We start from the raw sequence: 21011 nt of genomic DNA, 5'->3' as shown, positions 1-21011 counted from the left end.
AATTCTTGCCACCTATTTGCCATTGTTAACCTCTCCATTGCAGCTAGTCTGCATTACCTATTAGGCACTGGGAGGACCAAGCAATCTTGGCTCCAGTGTCTCTGAGGAAGTGAAGGGGAAAGTGCCCCTGGCCACAGGTACCATCAGACTGTGCTTATGGCTTCTCATCTCTGTTCCACCTAGCACAATAGCTGCAGTGGCTACCATCAAACCTTTTAAAGGAACAGTGAGGAGATAATTTCATCTCCAACAGGAGAAAAGGGAACTCAGCTGCTGTAGGACCACACCCAGGGACCTGCTCCAACAGCTCCCTTCTCAGTAAGACCAGGACTAAAGCAAATTCCTTTTCTGCCCATCTCAGAAGACTTCTTAGATGGTAGCACAGTGTCATACTCTCAATGCCTGGCAGCCCAGCAACTCTGGAGTGCTGCTACCAGCATGCACACCTCAGCTGGAACAGCAGGGAAGGCTGGGGAGGGCCTGGTGTAAAGCTGCAGGGAACCCAACTTGGCTCTGATGAGCTTCAGTCTCCAAAGTAAGTATCTGTAAGGGTCATTTAAGTAAGATTTTTATTTGTGCTATTACCTTCTTAAGAGGAAGGTGATAGGGCAGGAAGGGAGCAGCCACTGAGCCAGGAGGCCATCTGGGTATCAGTAGGCTGCAATGGTTTCCTGGATCCAGTCAATGTAATTGCAGACCTTGGTGTAAACTCCGGGATAACCTTTCTGAGCACATCCATATCCCCAGGACACAATTCCTTGCAATTCTCCATTGCACACAACTGGTCCACCTGAGTCACCCTGGAGAGAACAAGTTACAGGTATGAACTGATTTAGAAGCAGAACCTCACCTGGATAGATTGTGACCTGGTCCAAAGAATCTAGGGAATGCACAGGTAAATGAGGGAGACCCTGAGATAGGAACCAGTTCTTGTTTACTGGACTCTCCTAGATTCTGACTATTCACTGTGACTATACTATGTACCCAGCAGATGTGGTTACACCTGCTACTTTTGGTGAAGTCCATGCTGCAGCCAAAGCATGCCAGAAAGACACTGTATCAGAGAAGAACACTGAATGATGAGGCATCCTCTCTAGTCAAAGGCTAGTGGGGCACGGGAAGAGGTTATCTAGACAAGCTGTGGATGCCCTGTCCCTTTGGAGGCATGCAAGGACAGGTTGGATGGGGTCTTGGGCAGGCTGATCTGGTTGGCGGCAACGTTGCCTGGCCATGGTGGGGAGTTGGAGCTCAAGGATCTTTCAGGTCCCTCACACTCAAAGCCATTCACTCCTCCATGAGGAGGCCTAAGGATGCTGCCAAGTGCTGAAACACACCATACAGGCTGGGGCACCCTGGGGTTGTGTGGCCCAGGGCTCTGCACAAACATCAACTCTTACCTGGCAGGAGTCTTTCCCGCCTTCCAGGAAACCGACACAGAACATGTTGCTGGTGATATCACCTGGGTAAGCCTCTTGGCACTCTTGGTCAGTCAGAATTGGAGCTTTCAGGCACTGGAGAAGTTCAGGGTCTGCCGGGAGAGTAGTGACACCATGTGTTTTTTCCCTGGGACCCAGTACCAGGGACCTCTGTCAGTTAACAAAAGGACTTGAAGACCTATCTGAGAGAGCCTGCCAGCAAAGCAGGGTAGAGCAAATCCTTAAGCTACAGGAGGAAATTTGAAGTGCATTGTACACTGAGGCACAGTAGCAGGGCAGTGTGATGACCTTGCAGGCAGAACAAGGAAAGAAGTCGGGTGAAACATGCTTTGGCTCTCATGAACGTGGTGGTAGAGCAGGAGAGGCTACAAACATCTACTTGCAGAGCATATTGATACTCACAGCCATTGGTCACTGTGTTTCCCCACCCAGAAATCAGGCACTCGGTCCCCGCCTTGGCACAGGAGCTGGGCAGAGCTATGGGTTGAACATCAGCACTGAATTCCACCGCAGATGCCAACTTGATCAACATAATGTCATTGTTGAGGGTTTCTGAATTGTATTTAGGGTGACGAATGATGGCTGATGCTCTCCTGACTACTTCACTGTCTTCCTGCACATCGATGTTGTACTCTCCCAGCCTCACTTGTATACGGCTGCAAAATTGCCAGCAGAGAAAAACTACAGTTAGCCGTGGGTTGAACAGCTTCGTGGCACATGGAGTATGCAGACTCTTGAAAGAGACTAAGACAGTGCTGCCCTAATCAAAGGTTAGTGTATCACAGATCTCTAGCAACTTTATGATTTTGTGGAAGTCTGAGTCTGGAAAGCCTTGCAGATCCTCAGCTTACTGCTGGGGCAGTGGTGGATGGCTGCATGACTCCAGACACCTAGAGCAATGCTTCAGAAAGGGAGATTAAGCTTTCCGCTGCAGAGGAGCACTAAACTGTGCTCGCTGTGCACAGCGATATGTCCTAAATTTGGGAGAAAGAAAGGTTCATGGGGAAGATCTGAAGGAAGGAAAAAGAACAAAATGATAATGGTAAGCCACAAAGACATGCAAACAGAGACAGAATGGCATGTTAGGGTGCACAGAAAATCATGCTAAGAGTGCAAGAGTACTGGAAAGATCACGTAAAGCAGTGAGACTGAGGGTAGTGTTTCTCCTTTTGTCGTCAGGTACATCATGTGTTGCACTGCCCCCTGGATTGTCTTCTCTCGAGAGGCATCAGAGTTCCAGACCCGATGTGTTTTCAAGATCTGACTAGAGCCCATACGTTTACACAACCCAATCCCCACTTACGATTTATAGCAGTGAGCAGCTGACAAGACCCACTGGCTGTTGATGAGGGAACCTCCACAGAAGTGATACCCAGAGTTCAGGGACACCTGGTAGGGAACTGATTGCTTAGGGCAGGTGTAGCCTCCTACAATCTTGTCATCATCAGCACCTCCAGGGAAAGCAACTGAAAGAAAGAGAATTAGGTTTCACAGCAGCAAGCCTGACTCCATTCTATTCAAGCGTAGCAGCAGCCAGTGAGCTACAGAGGAATTAGCAAGAGCCAAAAGTGTTTGAATCTTCAAGTCTTCATGCAACATCTGAGAGACCCTGCTGAGTTCTTCCTGTGCTACTCTGAAACGCGAGGCTTTGTCTTTACCACCTCAAGGCAGGAAGAGATCAAAGGAGTAGAGGCTGACAAAAGTCCACACAGATTAACTGTGAGCAGGCTTCACTGTGTTCCTTCCATGGAACAATTGGAACAGGATGGCAACAGCAGTGGCATAGTAGACAGCGCATGGTGGTCATTTGTGTAGAGTGGAAACGGGGAGAGGGCAAATGCAGTTAAGAATGTTGGCAGAATTTTAATCTGCTGGTGGGAAAGAAGCAGTGAGCAAGGGTGAAGGAAACGCTGGTAGCAAAAGAATCAGAGAAAGCACAAAGACTCTGTGGTGCTGGAGAAGAACATAAGGAAGAATGTATTTGAGTGTAGAAAAGAACACATTTGAATGTGGGAAAGAATGTATTTGTTGAAGCCAGTAGAACAGTGGTAGCCAACCTTTTTGATCGCACACCCCTATCAGCAATAACCCCTTCAACACTCCTGTCCCTCCCTGCAAAATATGTACGTGCCTTCATTAGCAAGTTATGTACAAGTACTACCACGGTTCTAATGTTTTCTTCCCACACCCTAATGGATCATCTTATGTATCCCAGTGTGTGTGTACCCCACTTCAGAGACCACAGCCCAAGGAAGCTGCAGGTTGGAAGGCTGTCTCTGATTATCAGTAACAGGTGCCAAGGGCAGAAGGTGTGGAGCCCTTCCCCAGACCCTCCATGGCCTCCAGAAACTCAGGGACTTGACCTTAGTTGGTCAGGTGGGGTGTCTTTCAACCTCATAGCTTTTGTAGGGAGTTATTTACACAAATGTGTCCCCCCAATTTGTGAGGCTGTGTAAACCTTTTGCACACAAAAAGTAGTGCAGGAAGGGGTTCACAGCTTTCCTGAAGGAAGAGGAATTATCTGTTGTTTGGTGCAAACCAACAAAACTACCTACCTTTGCTGGATACTCCCTAAATCCTTTATGGGAAGAGACTGCCAGAGCCTCTTAGTTTTATACACCCCTGTCATATCCTACCTTATCTGTCTCTCTCAGTGGTTGAGGGTTCAAGTCCCTGACATAAGTGAAAAGAGAAGAAACGCAGAAAACTCAGCCATTGGAGAAGGAGAAATGCAGGCAGGGAAGCAGAGGAAAGGGGTTGTGGGGTAAGCTTTGCTGAGACCAGAAGCCGTTGAGAACGTACCTGCTGCTCCCAGGCAGGAGAGAATCAGGAAGAGGGAACTCATGGTGCTTCCACCACCAAGCTCTGCAACATGTACAAGGACTAGCCTCAGAAACTGCTCTCCTTTATGCTCCCGGAGAGCTTTACCGTTGCCAGCACATGGTCTCTCCAGCTTTAACTTTCCCAGGGCCTTGCATCATCCTGGACAAATTTACTTATTTTATCTGAGTTCAGCAATGATACCTCTGACTATAATACCTTAATCAGGAACACATATTTCTAGGAATGCAAGCTGACGTTGCTTACCCTGTGATAATATCTAAGACAGCTGCCCTCCATTTAGCGGCCTGCCTTCCTCCAGTGCCTCCAGAGCCACCAACACTCTGCTGCAGTATCACTGCATTGAACAAGATAACTGTTTGCAGATGGAGTTGTATACATCCGGAGTTAATTTTTGGAAAGAGCCTGGAAAATGGTCCTGTGGATTGTCCACTTGTAGTGGGCAGAAGAGAGTATTTACCATTCATGAAATTCATGAAGGGACATAACTTCTTTAAAAAGAGGAAGAAGGTGGAGAGGTGTCATGCTTTTAGCCTGAACTCAGTGGAGTTTGTTCATCATCCAACAGAATGGCCTAATTCTTCTCTTAATCGGTCTATCTGCAGGATGATCTCTGAATTGTGCATTGCAATAAACCCGCTTGCCTCCATGTGAGATGTGTTTGCACTATGTGCTCATGCACTGTTGTGCTGCAGGAATGCTCCACATTCCTGGGAATGGGAAGATGGTTAGAGGTTTAGGAAACATACAGTCATTAGATGTTTGTCATCAAGGAGTTAGAAACTGGAATCCAGGACTTCAGCTGCAAGCTCCAGCCTTGGCCTGGGAAAAGGCCTCTAGTGTCCTCTTGCTTGTTTAAGCCAGTAGCATAGAGAGGCTCACAGACACTTTTACGTCTAAGGGCATGACCAGCCGGCCCCCTATGACATCTTTTATGCACATGAGAGTGGCTGATTATTTTGGTTTAAGGGGTATAGAAAAAAAAAAAATGAAAGAAAGAAGATGCTTGTTTTTCACTCATGACTTCCTGAGACTTTGGGAGGAAACAGGTGTGCTGAGGCCTGACCTAGGGCACAGAGCGATGCCTGGTGGGTGTGCTTTATTGCTGCTCTTCCCCATTGAGTGATCGTGATATTGGTGTCCCACATGTCACTGCTGAGGTGCCTGAAATTATTCTGAGCAGACTGGACTGTGACTGCAACACCATATGCGCTTCCCACGGGGGTAGGCAGCTCCTTCCCATAGTCTCAAAGGGAGCCTTAGAAGGGTTTGTGTGCGTGTGTGTGTGCATGCATTAGGGAACTCACAAGTCTGCTTAGGCATCGCTCTGGCCATTGTGGTTTCCTTTCTCTGGCTGTGCAGTATGCGAAAGAGCCTTGAATTCACCTCCTGCTTTGTACTTTACCACACACTCTCCTTAGTGCCATCACTGGGCCTGTGGGGAACTAGTGGCCAGGAACCTGGCTGTGCTTCTGTACCACTAATACTGAGAAGTATCAAAAGTGCCATTAGTTAGCCAGCAGTGCCTCAGTTCTTAATACTGTCCTATGGGTTTGTGTTTCTGAAGGCTTTTAGTCTTTAAGATAGGTGCTGCTGCATTGCTTGCCGGACCCCCTTCCCTCCCGTGTCTGGGCTCCATTCCCCAACTTTGCCCTTGTTTTGCCTCCACTCTTCTTCTGCCCCTCTCCAATCAGTCTCCCATTTTACAGAGGCTTTGCCTCTCCTTCAGGCAGCTTGAGGATTTGGTCATAATGCTTAGTGCTCTTGCTGCATCGTGTGATCACTCACAGCACAGAAGTATGTGGCAGCATCCTTGGATGTCACATTCTTGATAGTCATAACAGAGAGTTTGTTCTCTCTGCTTACATCAAACTTGGCTTCGCTGTAACCTTCCTCATAAGAATTCTGCAGCCATGGAGCAGTGCTGACTATTAACTTCAGACTACTCCTTGACAGCTGCTGGTACCAGAACATATAGGCACGTGTAAGCATGGAATTATCCTGATAGCAGGTGAGGTCCACACTCTCTCCAGCGCTCTTGAAGGCATCTTCTGGCCACTGCATGATGGCGTATCCCACTCCAGGGCCTGAAGGAGCGAGTTAGAGGAAGTGAAAAGAAGTAAAGACAGTGGCTGCAAAAGTTCCCTCACCTTGCACCTGCCCCGCATGGCCAGTAGGATAGCCACAATGCAGATGGATCTGCAGTCTCTCACCAAGTAGAAGAGCAAGCAAAATGGCCAGCATGATGACAAGCAGTTGTCTCAGAAGAGAATGAGGAAGGCAAGAGAGGCTGGAAAGACTGACACCCCTCCCCTTCTTCTGATTTTCCCATAAAGCTTTGGAGGAGGACAGAGAAGACACGTTTTACATCTGAAAACATTGTTGAGTCATTAAAAGCAAAAGCAAGTGTTTGTGTGGCTGTAAGTTTTGTCTGTCTTGAGCCGGCCTGCCAGAGAAGTGGAGTTCTGAGCTCATGACAAAAAGATGGGAGTGTTTTCAGACCAAAAATTTTCTGTCTGGATGTTGCACTGTCCATCATTTGCATATCTGGGCCTACCAGCCACAGACCCAATCAGTGATTTTTTAGTTTGTTTTCACCAGTGGCTGCAACTTGAGACATCTCCCCTGAGTTCATTACTCCAGGAAATTTAAACCTACATTCAAACCTAAATGCTGGAGAGGTACTCTTAATCCATGAAAGACAGTTACACCTTACAACTCTGAACTTCTGTCAGACAGAAGCAAAAGATAAAGGAGGCACAAAAGTTGTGCTCAGTTGATCGAGTTCTGTTGTGCCAGACTTGTTAAACAGCCTTTCTTCTGACAAAAATCAGACCTTAGCTCCAGGACAGTCAAACTATTTCAGGAAAGAAAGAGTCCGTGGAGACTATGGGAGCTAATTCAGGGATTATCCTATGTAGGAACTCTGAGTCAAGGCAAAACAGCACAAGTGCTGCTGGGCACAACATTCTTCTAGAGTCAGACACATGAGAGTTTATCTCTTGTTCCAAGATGAGCATTTTTATTCAGAGCAACTTTTCTGTCTCTCGAAGGACAAAATGATTGTGAGCTCTTGGAGAGAAGGATGTATAGGGAAGACACAACACAAGATCTATAGTGTTTCTTGAGTGACTTGTGTAACATTGCTGCCTACTGGAAAGAAGTTAGAAATTCATCCCCTTTATTTTCAGCTCAAGACTTTTGAGGTTCATCCCAGAGATTCAAGGAGAGCAGCTGTCTGGATCATAATCGGGAGCCAGAGCACAGATCACAGGTACCAGCAGATGGAGAAACAAGAGTGAGTGAACTTAAGAACTAGCAACTGTCCCTGTGTGAGTGTCTGTGTGAGTGTAAGCACTTGCAGGTGTGAGGATACGTGAGACTAGGTACGAGGAAATACAGTGCAGATTCAAGGGCCAGCAAAGGGGCAGGATTTGTGTCTGAACACAGCTGTGGAAAGGATAAAACTGTACATGAACTGGTACTTTTATTGTTTCAGAACCAGCATAGTATGCAGTTGGATTTCACGGTACATCACGACGACATTGCTTAGTAGTTTCTTGCTTTGGAAAAAATCAGGAACTCATCACTGAGTGCTTACACCTCAACAGTAATTCAGTGCATTAAGGACACTATGTGGGGAGGGATGCTGCTTCAGAACCCGTACCTCGAAAGACACTGGTGTCTCTTTGTGTCTGACAGACCTAAAAATCAATGCACCATAGCATCATGTAGTGCATTAGGAGTTAAAGTGTTAATGCTCACATTACAACTACAAGCCTGGAGGAGAAGAAGAACTACATTCTCGAGGAGGCTTAGTGGTCAGAGAGAGGATAAGATATAACTCCTGGCAAGGTCACCTGAACAGGCTTTTCATCCTGGCACTCTTCTCCTTCGCTTCTCCTCGCTGCTGCCTGTCCCGACTGCGCACATCGCTTCAGTATCAGTGTAAGGCCTTCTGCTTTTTGGACAGTCTCATGCTCATTATATTTGTTTTATTAGCTTCAATTCTAACTATATTGTATTATAGTGTGCTATCTTGCATTCCGATACTATATTCGGTATATTAGTTTGTTTCTCCTAAGATTGTTGCCACAGTTTTTAATTATTTTGGGGTCCCCTGTTTACCTTTTCCTGAGGTGTGGATTTTGCGAAATCCTTCCACCACACAAGTCACAAAACTGGACCAAAACAGCCCACAAACCATTGAAAAAGGGGTAAACTGAATGGACACTGATTGTCTTACAGCTTAACAGGCTGTAGCAATGACATAGGTATGAAGCAAAAAGGAACAGATGCAGCACACATAAAACTGATGCTTCATTCAGAAGAAAGCTGGACTATGTAAGCAATTTCAGAATAGACAGAAATCTGTACTTTACTGGAATATCATTTTACCTTAGGTTGCATACTACTGTAACAAACCACCCCAGTTCTTCTGAGGCTCTAATTATTTCAGTTCTTGAGATCAAGACAGCCTGTCCAGGCTCAGTGAGTATCATTCTATCTCTGGATTGATTAACAAACTGTCAGGATTGTTATGAAGTGACAGAGGATCAAGAGCTGATTAGAAAAGAGGAATTCAGCAATTAAATGGAACCTGCTTGACCTCTCTTGGTCCAGCTCCTCAGCAACCTTTGCCCTATGAAGATCCAGCTGGCCTACATTCCAGTATCCTCTGCTGAGAGCTACTCCCTTCTGAGGGAGGGTACTGGAGAGGAGGAGTTTATGTACAGAAAGCAAGTGACTTTGAAGTGTTGTGTCCAAACTGGAGGCACAGAAATAGACAGCTGAATGGTTCTTCTTTACAGACACAATATCTAAATGAAAGTCCTCTTTGCTTAACCGCTTAGCCTCGTATCCAGTGTGAACATCACCCTTATAATCCTGATTTTCTCCATATGAATAATAGATTGATTGCAGGCCCTTCCCTGGCTGCTGTAGATACCAATACATATAATCATGATTATTATTTTGACTGCATCTCAGAGTAGCATTCTCATCTTCTTCCAGCACCAGACTTGAGGTTTGGGTTATCTTAGCTCCTGTGAGAAAAATAAAACAAAAGAAACATAGTCAAAAAGCAGACTACATTGTGCCCTCAGCAGAACAGGCATGAAGTCTCAGCTAATGCCTTACTTGCTCCAAAGAAGTACAAGACCATGCACCAAACTGTCTGCATTCTCACTGCTACCTCAGAAGCCAGAGAGCATGCCGTGGTGAGGGACATACTTATATAGGTCTGTTTCCATTTCCCTTAAACCAATAGGAACAACTTCTGTAGCAGTAGATCTGTGGTGAAAACCAAGCTTCTTCCTGCATGAATTTTCAAGCAAACACATTGCGTTAACTGTAACTGTTGAAAATATGTAGAATCTTTCAAACTGATTCAGATGGAAAATATTCTGTCAGACAGGATAGTATTGATGGGAGATTGTTTTAAACTGAACCATAGGAGATTTAGAGTGGGTTTTTTTGCAGAAACGGTAGTGTTGCACAGGCACAGGCCCATCCCTGAAACGTTCAAAGAGACCTTATCCAGCAGTAAGTGTTCGTTGTTATTGCAGGGCAGTTGGACTGGATGACCTTTAAAGGTCCCTTCCAACTCAAATAATTCTGTTCTAAGCATACTGTGTACAATTGTTTCTGTAACTACAGCTTCCATAGCCTCCTCCTCCTCTGGAAAAGAAGAGTAAACACAAGGAGAGCAACTATTTCTCAAAGAAGTTCTCTCAAAACAGTTGTTTGTTCTGCAGTGCCACCTCAAGTCTTGCAGGAAAAAGCACTGCTGGGGAGAAACTGCTTTTTCAGAACTGGAATAGAGCACTGCGACTGCAGAACTTCAGGATAACAACGTCCACTGAAGATCTGGCTGGTTTCCTACTGGGTAATGGGAAGTGCACAGCTGTGACCAGTCTATAACCGCCTCATTTATTTGCTGGAATTAGAAGGTTACTGATATGTTCACAGGGCCTTGCAATAGCACTTGCTGACCTAAACTAAAAATGCCTGGGAGCTGAGAAATGGAAAGAGATACTAAGTTATTGAGTTTGAAGAGCTATTTTTGAGTGTTCATGTAAAAGATGTGAGTTACAACAGTATTCAACATCACGATTTTCAGGAACTAGTAGCTTACTACAGGAGAAAAGAATAACAACAACAACTCAGATTACTCAGATGTCACTCCCAAAGTAGCCACCACAGTGTTTATCTTCCTTAGCACTTCTGTCATAAAACAGAATTCCCAAAGCTTTCACAGGCCAGTGCAAGCTCTTATAATAATCCCTAGATGGCAACTGAATGTCGTAAAAATGATCTCTAAAGAAGAGGCAGAAGTGAGTAAGCAAGTCAGTCTATGAGAGACAATGCTGTCCCAGTGCTTTTCTCATAGTGATTCTTTTGCCTGATTCAAGCAGTGATGAAATCATAGCCCTGAGGTTGTTGTACAGAGCAAAACAATGCTCCCTGGTTGCAAGGAATGGTGTGCTATGCTTCTGGCTGAACAGCTCATAGAGTCAGAAGAGCACAGGTTTCCAGGGTGTGTAGGGCCAACAGCAGTGGTATGTGGAGATGTGAGTCTTTCAGAAATGGCTTTTGGACTGGATTAACTGAGAAAAGCAACTGAACTTAACTTTGACAGCCTGCCAGAGAATGAACCTCCATCCTGATCAACCTGTGTGCTGCTTATGTTATGATAAAGACAGAATTTAACCAAGCTCCCCTATTCCAACCACATACTTCTGGATGGGCCCAAATGTGAACATAAAAAAGACTATATCGAACAAATGCTCCTATTCATGAAAAGGAGGACATCTAATGTGAGGCCATATGAGCTGTATCTGTAATGGTTGAATTCCTGCAAATTGAATCTAATCTGTAGCATATCCATTTATTTATCTCCGTTCGTCGTCTTCTTCTGCTCTCTTCTCTCTTTACTGTTGGCACACCTAGTTCTATTCATTTCACGAGTTTACATTTTAGGAAGAATATTTCAAATTTCTGACAACAGTCTCTCTCTTTTCCAGTGGATTTGGGGCTCTTCTTTTTCATTTATTTAAAGAAAAAATTAATATTTAGAAGGGAATAAAATATGATAGTATTGAAGAGAGGGAGATGATTTTGCTTTCCTTCCATATGATGGAAAACAAATTTATTAAAAGCAAACCTAAGAAATTGATACAAATTACATATTTCTTCAACAAATGTACAGTATCTTTTAATCCACTACATACAGTGTTCAGGTTCTGGTTAAAGCCTGCTTTCTTATTTCTGACAGCACCAGCACAGAGAGATCTCAAAGGTTCACTATGAACTGGTGCAATGAGAAGCCACCCATCTTCCAAAAAAATATATACCTCTATTTTGAAAGTTGTTCTTTGGAATAAGTGAAGACAGCTCTGTATCTTAGGAAAGGTTTATGATTAACTGTTACGTTATTTGTAATGACTATCGCTACCTTCTAGTGCCTATGTTTGGATCTTTGAGTTTTCCACTGTTTAATTTTCCTGCAGAAAACCTTGGGTTAAAGATAAGCCATTTCAGAGAATATATTTCTTGCAGCTCCTGTTGCCAGTCCACCAGTCTGGGATCGAGGCTGTGTCAAGATCATGAAATACTTACTGCTTCTCGCCTTCGTGGGTGTGGCTGGTGAGTGCATTTCTACTTCTGTTTTTGCTATTTAAAATGAAACTCATTCCTGAGGAATTCTGGAGCATAGACTGTCGTGAAAAGTTGAACTTGAGTTTACATTTGCAAAAGGCGTTAGATAGATAGATAGATAGATAGATAGATAGATAGATAGAGCGCTTATACTTCTTTTGACTACTAACTATCCTCCCAGAATAACTTCTTTCACAAGACACAAATGTCATCACGGTTCTTCAACGGAGGATACTAAAACGCCTACTGAAGCTAAAAAAAAAGACTACATATATTCTTGTCTCTTCCACCAAAAATGAATTACAACATACCTCTTACTCAGGAAGTCCTGAAGCTGCTGTAAACTCTTTGATTATGGAGGAATGTTCCAAGGGAATATCACTGCAGACTTGTCTCATACTTTCATTGTCTGCTGTTCATCACAACAAGAGACAAGATTCTGGGATAGACAAACCATTCATCTTAGCCAACAACATCATTTCTATATTATTAAGTTCACTGCAGAAACAGCATCCCGGGCTTTAGACACAAATAGACAGTCTGCTAACCTAAACTCAATCAGCTCATCTTAGAAAGAAGGGAACAAATATCTCTTAGAGCTGATCATAACTTTCTATTGTGTATTTTTGTAGAGCCAGAGCTTCTACGTGAGTTGTTTCAGTCAGTGACTGACCAAAGAGTTCCTTATGCCGGATGTTAACCTCTGCAATTTCTTATTTTGCAGTTGCCCTCCCCATCAGCGATGGGGATGATGACAAGATTGTGGGAGGCTACAGCTGTGCAAGGAACGCTGCACCCTACCAGGTGTCTCTGAATTCTGGGTATCACTTCTGCGGAGGTTCTCTCATCAGCAGCCAATGGGTGCTGTCAGCTGCTCACTGCTACAAGTCGTGAGTGGAAAACATACATTCCATAACCTACCTCTTTTCTTCAGATCACTTTTAACAGGAACGTAGAGCTGAGAGATACGGGTATACAAATAACCCAGTTCTCACAGAAGACAATTAAGAAATGAGTGGTCATTCAGAAAGGTGGGCTGTTACATCAGAAGAGGTTTGCCCCTTCTGCAAATGTTTTTCTGAATGCAGAGTACTCTCTGAAATGACAACATGGTCATCTAGCAAGGTATGAGTGTGGTCTCTTAGAAACTGCATTAGTTCGTTAAAACCTAATTAGAGTAGAGTAGGAAGAGGAATGACCTCATGGTGGTATCAGATTGTCTTCCAGAAAGTTTCTACTTGTCACAAAACAATCCTTCACAAATTCACCACCAGGACTGGAAATAAGATCTCAGTGTGGCTCCCTGGAATTTGTTGAAGGACAAGAAAAGTACCCAGCATGAAAAGAGTTAATAGATACAGTGACTGATAGACGGCTTTCTCATACCCATGATGCCAGTGGCAGTAAAGTAAATGACATTCCTCCTTTTTTCCAGTTCCATCCAAGTGAAGCTTGGTGAATACAACCTGGCATCCCAAGACGGCAGCGAGCAGACCATTAGCTCAGCTAAAGTCATCCGTCACTCTGGCTACAATTCCAACACGCTCAACAACGATATCATGCTCATCAAACTATCCAGACCAGCCACACTCAACTCCTATGTCAACACGGTTCCTCTGCCTACCAGCTGTGTGACCACTGGAACATCGTGCCTGATCTCCGGATGGGGCAACACACTCAGCAGTGGCAGTGAGTGCTGGGTGGGAACGGATAGCATCCTGAGGACCCTAGAGATAGTCTAAGACCCCACAGTTAAGCCTAAACAGTACAGGGTAAAGAAAAGAGAAGTGCTGCAGGGCAAGCCTTCTTGGCGAAGCATTTTAAATGATCAGTCCATGCAGGACAACAACCATTCCGCTGCCCAGACAGCAAGACTTTCTAAGATCTGTAATCTTGTTCTGTCTTGGGAAGATGGCATTATTTAAGTCATTTAATTGCCCTCTGCTAAGATGTCCACATTGCTGCACATCTTGAGTCCTGGCATCATCAGCTATTCAGGTCCAAGCACGAGTGATTTAATTAGCGGAGTTTTGAGAATATCACAAAAACATGTGAATGTGGATCTAAAACTGCTTCAGAAGAGCTCCACTCTCTCCCACTGATAGTTAGAGGTGTGGGTCGAGACCAGTTTCTAATTCTGTTAAGAAAGATGCTTTTTTTCCAGGCTCTGAAATTACAGCAGATACACCAACAATAATTTCTCTTTGTTTTCTTGTAGCTAGATACCCAGATATCTTGCAGTGCCTGAATGCCCCTGTACTCTCCTCAAGCCAGTGCAGCAGCGCTTACCCTGGTCAAATTACCAGTAACATGATCTGCATAGGATACCTGAATGGAGGAAAGGACTCCTGCCAGGTAAAACATCTGCCACTCCTACCTGTTCCTATCCTGTCTTCCCCTAGCAGGGGATGATGCCACATGACAGACACTCAGTGGCATGTTTGAAACCATTTTTCTGACTAGCCATGGAGCCTTAGAGTAGAGGTTGCTTATTTAGATGATGTAGCAACTGAACAGATCAATACAAAGGGAAAGGTGTGATGACAAAAGGACTGGCACAATAGAGAAGTGCCATATGGGAAGGGAAAAAATTCCTCACTAGCATCTGAAGATTCCAGATTTGCAGGAAAAGCTTCACCATGGAGGGATCTCTAGAAAAAGAATCTTCCTAAGAGGCAGTCATCACTTAAATGAGGTCTAAGTGAGATGCAGCCAGGCTCCAGCCTTTCTTCATACACAGCTGAATTATCATCACCTTTGCTCGCAGGGCTAACTGGGTCCTTTGTCCAGGTTCTCAGTCACCAGTTCCACCCATTACTTAACACTGTCCATACACTTGGTCATTTTTCCACTCTGTGGATCCCTTTCAATTTGTTTGTTTGATTATGATATGGAATGTGGCTTCTTGCTGATAACGCTTGCTGAGCACCTGTATCTTTATCTGCACAGGGGGATTCTGGTGGTCCAGTAGTCTGCAATGGTCAGCTTCAGGGTATTGTTTCCTGGGGCTATGGATGTGCACAAAAAGGTTATCCTGGTGTCTACACTAAGGTTTGCAATTATGTTTCCTGGATTCAATCAACCATGTCTTCCAACTGAGACACTCATTTTACCTGACCTGTTTTTCCTCCTCCTCGTTTCCTTCTGCTTTGGAACAAAATGTACAAAAACTAACAAAAAATAAACATTTTCTGGTAGCCTTACTTTGTGCAGAGTTCTGATTCTTTTTTCCATTGTTTATCAATTGGGGAACACAGACAAGTAGTATCAATATCTGTCTATCTATGGATCTATCTAATATTTGTAGTGTCTCTCAACTGGAAGAATCTTGGAACTCTTTTTAGCCTCAACTTCAGGAGTCCTTCAGTCGGTTATGTACAAGCATTTTGGGGTAGAAGATATTTTCTGTTTATAATCACGTAGTCAAATGCTACACATCCACATAAAGCAGCTGAAAGAGTGTGGTGAGCTACAGAGGCAACGTCCTTCTATTACAGAAAACAGCAGGCAGCAAAACAAGCACTCCTGATCTTCCCCAACCCACCGTCATTAGACTGAACATTTCCTAGTGCAAAATGACTGAGAGCTCTAACTGGGGAATGAAGGCAAGCTCTTGCTAGGGCTTGTTCTCATGTGCCAGTACTGTGACCTACCAAGGCTATTTTACTAAATTGCTGGGGCTACTCTCCATACCACTTTGCTCATTGGACATGCTGGGCATTCGTTTTCCAGGAATAGTCAAAGAACAGTGATGTTCCTTGGCTTTCGATTTCAATTCCAGTTGCCCCAGTCAGCCCTGAGAGTCCATGAAAAAACTTCCAAAGTTGCCCATGGGCTGTGCCGCTGTCTTCTGGGAAAAAAAAAAAAAAAAAAAAAAAAAAAAAAAAAAGGAGAGCTAATAAGGAAAAAATGTGAGAAAATTAGGACAAAAAAAGGGAGTGGAGAGAAGTGGGGCGCAAAGCAACAAATACCACTTTTAAATGCTCAGCTCTTTCAGATGCTTTGTTGCTGATATACCTCTTAGATAATTAATAGGTATCTGAGCCAGGAAAAATTACAATATGCAAACAAGATCAGAGCATAGCATGGTGTCTTGCTGCTCTGAAAGTCATTGTTGAATTCCTTCTCAGCATCTTTCTTCATGGCTTTCTTTTCTTCTGGAAAAATCATCCTTCCCTTCTGTCTGCCTGGACCAGGAGACAGAGTTCTTAGCAGGGAGCTGTTGAAAGTCACAGGTTTTCCCTCCACAACCTGTGCGAGTGGAGACTTGAATATTCTTGCTTGGTATTGTTCCACAAAAATCAAATTTGTTACCTGATGTGCAGTGAGCCGATTCCCACACACACAAGGGAGACATTTATTTTATATGGTCCCCGTCCTCTGCTTCTGTCTACTCCAATGCTCAATGCCTCCTGTAGGCAAAGAAGAAATTCCGATTTTGAGATTAAATGTCAAACTTGGTATTCAAATTGTTGAAATGTTCTTATGGGCTCACCCTTCTCATATGGTTGGAACAGTATTTACACCTCTGATAGACTCAACAATGAAAAGGAAGATAACAAAGTTGTTCCCTTTCTGTACTTGTACCGGATAAGGATGGAATGGAATTTGACACTATGGAAGCACATGCGGCACAGGTTGATATCACACCAGTGTTTTACCTACTGCTTGTCATCAGAAAGTCTGGGAAGAAAACCCTCTAGCTCCAAGGTGGTGTTAGAAATTGACATTATTTTTGTTCACAGTATGCTCCATGCAACAGACAAATCAAGCATGTGATCTAGGAATTTTTACCCAGAAGGGGTAAACTGAATGGACATAGATTGTCTTACAGCTTAACAGGCTGTAGCAATGACATAGGTATGAGGCATAAAGAAAGAGATATAGCACACATAAAACTTATGCTTCATTCAGAAGAAAGCTGGACTGTGTAAGCAATTTCAGGAAAAAAAAAAAAAAAAAAGAAAGAAATCTATATTTTCCAGAAGGAGATTTCACATCAGGTTGCATACTACTATATCCCACCTCCCGAGTTCGCTTGAGTTTCTATTTCTGTTGATACCTGTGATAACACATGGAAGAAAGCATCAGAACTCTGCACAAAGTAGGGCTACCAGAAAATGTTTATTTTTTGTTAGTTTTTGTACATTTTGTTCCAAAGCAGAAGGAAACGAGGAGGAGGAAAAACAGGTCAGGTAAAATGAGTGTCTCAGTTGGAAGACATGGTTGATTGAATCCAGGAAACATAATTGCAAACCTTAGTGTAAACACCAGGATAACCTTTTTGTGCACATCCATAGCCCCAGGAAACAATACCCTGAAGCTGTCCGTTGCAGACTACTGGACCACCAGAATCCTCCTGTGCAAATAAAGATACAGGTGCTCAGCAAGCGTTATCAGCATCAGCAAGAAGCCATATTCCATATCATAATCAAACAAACAAATTGAAAGGGATCCACAGAGTGGAAAAATGACCAAGTGTATGGACAGTGTAAAGTAATGGGTGGAACCGGTGACTGAGAACCTGGACAAAGGACCCAGTTAGCCCTGCGAGCAAAGGTGATGATAATTCAGCTGTGTATGAAGAAAGGCTGGAGCCTGGCTGCATCTCACTTAGACCTCATTTAAGTGATGACTGCCTCTTAGAAAGACTCTTTTTCTAGAGATCCCTCCATGGTGAAGCTTTTCCTGCAAATCTGGAATCTTCAGATGCTAGTGAGGAATTTTTTCCCTTCCCATATGGCACTTCTCTGTTGTGCCAATCCTTTTGTCATCACACCTTTCCCTTTGTATTGATCTGTTCAGTTGCTACATCACCTAAATAAGCAACCTCTACTCTAAGGCTCCATGGCTAGTCAGAAAAATGGTTTCAAACATGCCACTGAGTGTCTGTCATGTGGCATCATCCCCTGCTAGGGGAAGACAGGATAGGAACAGGTAGGAGTGGCAGATGTTTTACCTGGCAGGAGTCCTTTCCTCCATTCAGGTATCCTATGCAGATCATGTTACTGGTAATTCGACCAGGGTAAGCGCTGCTGCACTGGCTTGAGGAGAGTACAGGGGCATTCAGGCACTGCAAGATATCTGGGTATCTATCTACAAGAAAACAAAGAGAAATTATTGTTGGTGTATCTGCTGTAATTTCAGAGCCTGGAAAAAAAGCATCTTTCATTACAGAAAAGTCATTGCTGGACACACTGATTTAGCAGTTCTCATTTGTCTTTTAAGCTGTAGCTCTATGTGTTTAGATGAGACAAATTCAAGCCACGGGCCCTCTGTTCTACCCTATGTCTAGAAAGTAATCAGATGGTGGCTTTGGAAGTAAGAACTCCTCTTTCAGATCATATGGGGAAGAAATCTTGTGCCTCAGGCAAACTACCCCCTCTTCTGGTGCAGGTTTATTTTGGTCAGAGTATTAGAAACTGGTCTCTACCAACACCTCTAACCATCAGTGGGAGAGTGTGGAGCTCTTCTGAAGCAGTTTTAGATCCACATTCACATGTTTTTGTGATATTCTCAGAACTCCGCTAATTAAATCACTCGTGCTTGGACCTGAATAGCTGATAGTGCCAGGACTCAAGATGTGCAGCAATGTGGACATCTTAGCAAGGGGTACTTAAATGACTTAAATAATGCCATCTTCCCAAGACAGAACAAGATTACAGATCTTAGAAAGTCTTGCTGTCTGGGCAGCGGAATGATTGTTGTCCTGCATGGGCTGATCATTTAAAATGCTTCGCCAAGAAGGCTTGCCCTGCAGCACTTCTCTTTTCTTTACCCTGTACTGTTTAGGCTTAATTGTGGGGTCTTAGACTATCTCCAGGGTCCTCAGGATGCTATCCGTTCCCACCCAGCACTCACTGCCATTGCTGAGTGTGTTGCCCCATCCGGAGATCAGGCACGATGTTCCAGTGGTCACACAGCTGGTAGGCAGAGGAACTGTGTTGACATAGGAGTTGAGTGTGGCTGGTCTGGAAAGTTTGATGAGCATGATATCGTTGTTGAGCGTTTCGGAATTGTAGCCAGAGTGACGGATGACTTTAGCTGAGCTAATGGTCTGCTCGCTGCCGTCTTGGGATGCCAGGTTGTATTCACCAAGCTTCACTTGGATGGAACTGGAAAAAAGGAGGAATGTCATTTACTTTACTGCCACAGCCATCATGGGTATGAGAAAGCTGTCTATCAGTCACTGTATCTATTAACTCTTTTCATGCTGGGTACTTTTCTTGTCCTTCAACAAATTCCAGGGAGCCACACTGAGATCTTATTTTCAGTTCTGGTGGTGAATTTGTGAAGGATTGTTTTGTGACTAGTAGAAACGTTCTGGAAGACAAACTGGTACCACCATGAGGTCATTCCTCTTCCTACTCTACTCTAATTAGGTTTTAACGAACTAATGCAGTTTCTAAGAGACCACACTCATACCTTGCTAGATGACCATGTTGTCGTTTCAGAGAGTACTCTGCATTCAGAAAAACATTTGCAGAAGGGGCAAACCTCTTCTGATGTAACAGCCCACCTTTCTGAATGACCACTCATTTCTCAATTGTCTTCTGTGAGAACTGGGTTATTTGTATACCCGTATCTCTCAGCTCTACGTTCCTGTTAAAAGTGATCTGAAGAAATGAGGTAGGTTATGGAATGTATGTTTTCCACTCACGACTTGTAGCAGTGAGCAGCTGACAGCACTGTCATGGTTTTGTAATTTTGCTATCAGTATCAGTATTCCACATCATAACATCATGTAAAGTATGGATACTTCTATTGAATGTGCAGTCCACAGAAGAAGACTACATATCCCAGAGAACAACAGGGTTAATGATAAGTCACGGGACCAGGACGCTGTATAATCTCGTTCCCAGGCTGGAGTGCCCTCCTTCTTCTCTCGAACTTCTCGGAGAGGGGGAAGCGTTCCAGCCGTGTCGCCTAGAGTTCACAGTAGGCCTCTCGGTTTTCGGGGACTCTCTCTCTCTCTGTTTCGTTCAATTTGTTAGCCTCAATTATATTATATTGTGTTATCTTGTATTTCGGTATCATATTTAGTAAAATAAGTTTTTCCTCCTTAGATTGCCGCTGTTTTATCCCACTCCCTTTTTTCCCTCCTTTCCGGGCCCCGGGAGGGGGGCCCACGGGGTGGCTTCCCCTGTCACGGGCATAGGTAAATCTAAGTAACCCGTGACACAGCACCCATTGGCTGCTGATGAGAGAACCTCCGCAGAAGTGATACCCAGAATTCAGAGACACCTGGTAGGGTACAGCGTTCTTTGCACAGTTGTAGCCTCCCACAATCTTGTCATCGTCCCCATCGCTGATGGGGAGGGCAACTGCAAAATAAGGAATTGCAGAGGTTAACATCCGGCATAAGGAACTCTTTGGTCAGTCACTGACTGAAACAACTCACGTAGAAGCTCTGGCTCTACAAAAATACACAATAGAAAATTATGATCAGCTCTAAGAGATATTTGTTCCCTTCTCTCTAAGATGAGCTGATTGAGTTTAGGTTAGCAGCCTGTCTATTTGTGTCTAAAGCCCTGGATGCTGTTTCCGCAGTGATCTTAATAATATAGAAATGCTGTTGTTGGCTAAGATGAATGGTTTGTCTATCCCAGAATCTTGTCTCTTGTTGCGGTGAACAGCAGACAATGAAATTACGTGACAAATCGTCAGTGATATTCCCTTGGAACACTCCTTCATATTCAAAGAATTTACAGCAGCTTCAGGACTTTCTGAGTAAGAGGTACGTTCTAATTCATTTTTGGTGGAGGAGACAAGAATATATGTAGTCTTTTTTTTTTTTTTTTAACCTCTGTAGGCATTTTATTATCCTTGGTTCAAGAACAAGGAAGGCATTCATGTTTGGTGAAAGAAGGTATTCTGTATGGATAGTTAGTAGTAAGTAGAAGTGGAAGCGCTCTATCTTACGCCTTTTGCAAATGTAAACTCAGCTTTAACTTTTCACGACAGACTGTGCTCCAGAATTCCTCAGGAATGAGTTTCATTTTAAACAGCAAAAGCAGAAGTAAAAGTGCACTCACCAGCCACACCCACGAAGGCGAGAAGCAGTAAGTATTTCAT

At 43.9% G+C, this 21011-nt stretch overlaps 3 protein-coding genes across 4 annotated transcripts; 1 reads left to right on the top strand and 2 right to left on the bottom strand.

The window, feature by feature from the left end:
* Positions 1-552: 552 nt before the first annotated feature.
* Positions 553-4826, bottom strand: LOC107319244 (trypsin II-P29). The gene is made up of 4 exons (XM_085523015.1): positions 2740-4826; positions 1839-2092; positions 1398-1528; positions 553-800 (listed from the first exon to the last, which is right to left on the bottom strand). The coding sequence occupies exons 2-4, from the start codon at positions 1966-1968 to the stop codon at positions 651-653; spliced, it is 411 nt and encodes a 136-aa protein (XP_085379141.1). The 5' UTR covers positions 1969-2092; positions 2740-4826; the 3' UTR covers positions 553-650.
* A 3317-nt stretch (positions 4827-8143) lies between these two features.
* Positions 8144-15140, top strand: LOC107319263 (trypsin I-P1). Its single transcript, XM_015873961.3, has 6 exons — positions 8144-8225; positions 11838-11924; positions 12661-12826; positions 13372-13625; positions 14155-14291; positions 14886-15140. Exons 2-6 carry the CDS (start codon positions 11885-11887, stop codon positions 15033-15035), a joined length of 747 nt encoding a protein of 248 aa, XP_015729447.2. The 5' UTR covers positions 8144-8225; positions 11838-11884; the 3' UTR covers positions 15036-15140.
* A 1922-nt stretch (positions 15141-17062) lies between these two features.
* Positions 17063-21011, bottom strand: LOC107319225 (trypsin I-P1). Of its 2 annotated transcripts, none has more exons than XM_085522983.1 (6): positions 20972-21011; positions 20117-20260; positions 19597-19624; positions 18794-19051; positions 17896-18028; positions 17063-17295 (listed from the first exon to the last, which is right to left on the bottom strand). In XM_085522983.1, the coding sequence occupies exons 1-6, from the start codon at positions 21009-21011 to the stop codon at positions 17146-17148; spliced, it is 753 nt and encodes a 250-aa protein (XP_085379109.1). In that variant the 3' UTR covers positions 17063-17145. The 2 variants fall into 2 exon arrangements, with proteins under 2 accessions (XP_085379109.1, XP_085379113.1); XM_085522987.1 differs by having other exon boundaries at positions 17896-18032; positions 18798-19051.

The sequence above is a fragment of the Coturnix japonica genome, chromosome 1 (assembly GCF_054131305.1).
Source record: "Coturnix japonica strain WE chromosome 1, WE-NBRP24, whole genome shotgun sequence".
NCBI lineage: Eukaryota > Metazoa > Chordata > Aves > Galliformes > Phasianidae > Coturnix > Coturnix japonica.
The sequence above is the reverse complement of the archived record's forward strand: the minus strand, read 5'-3'. Positions and strand labels throughout refer to the sequence as shown.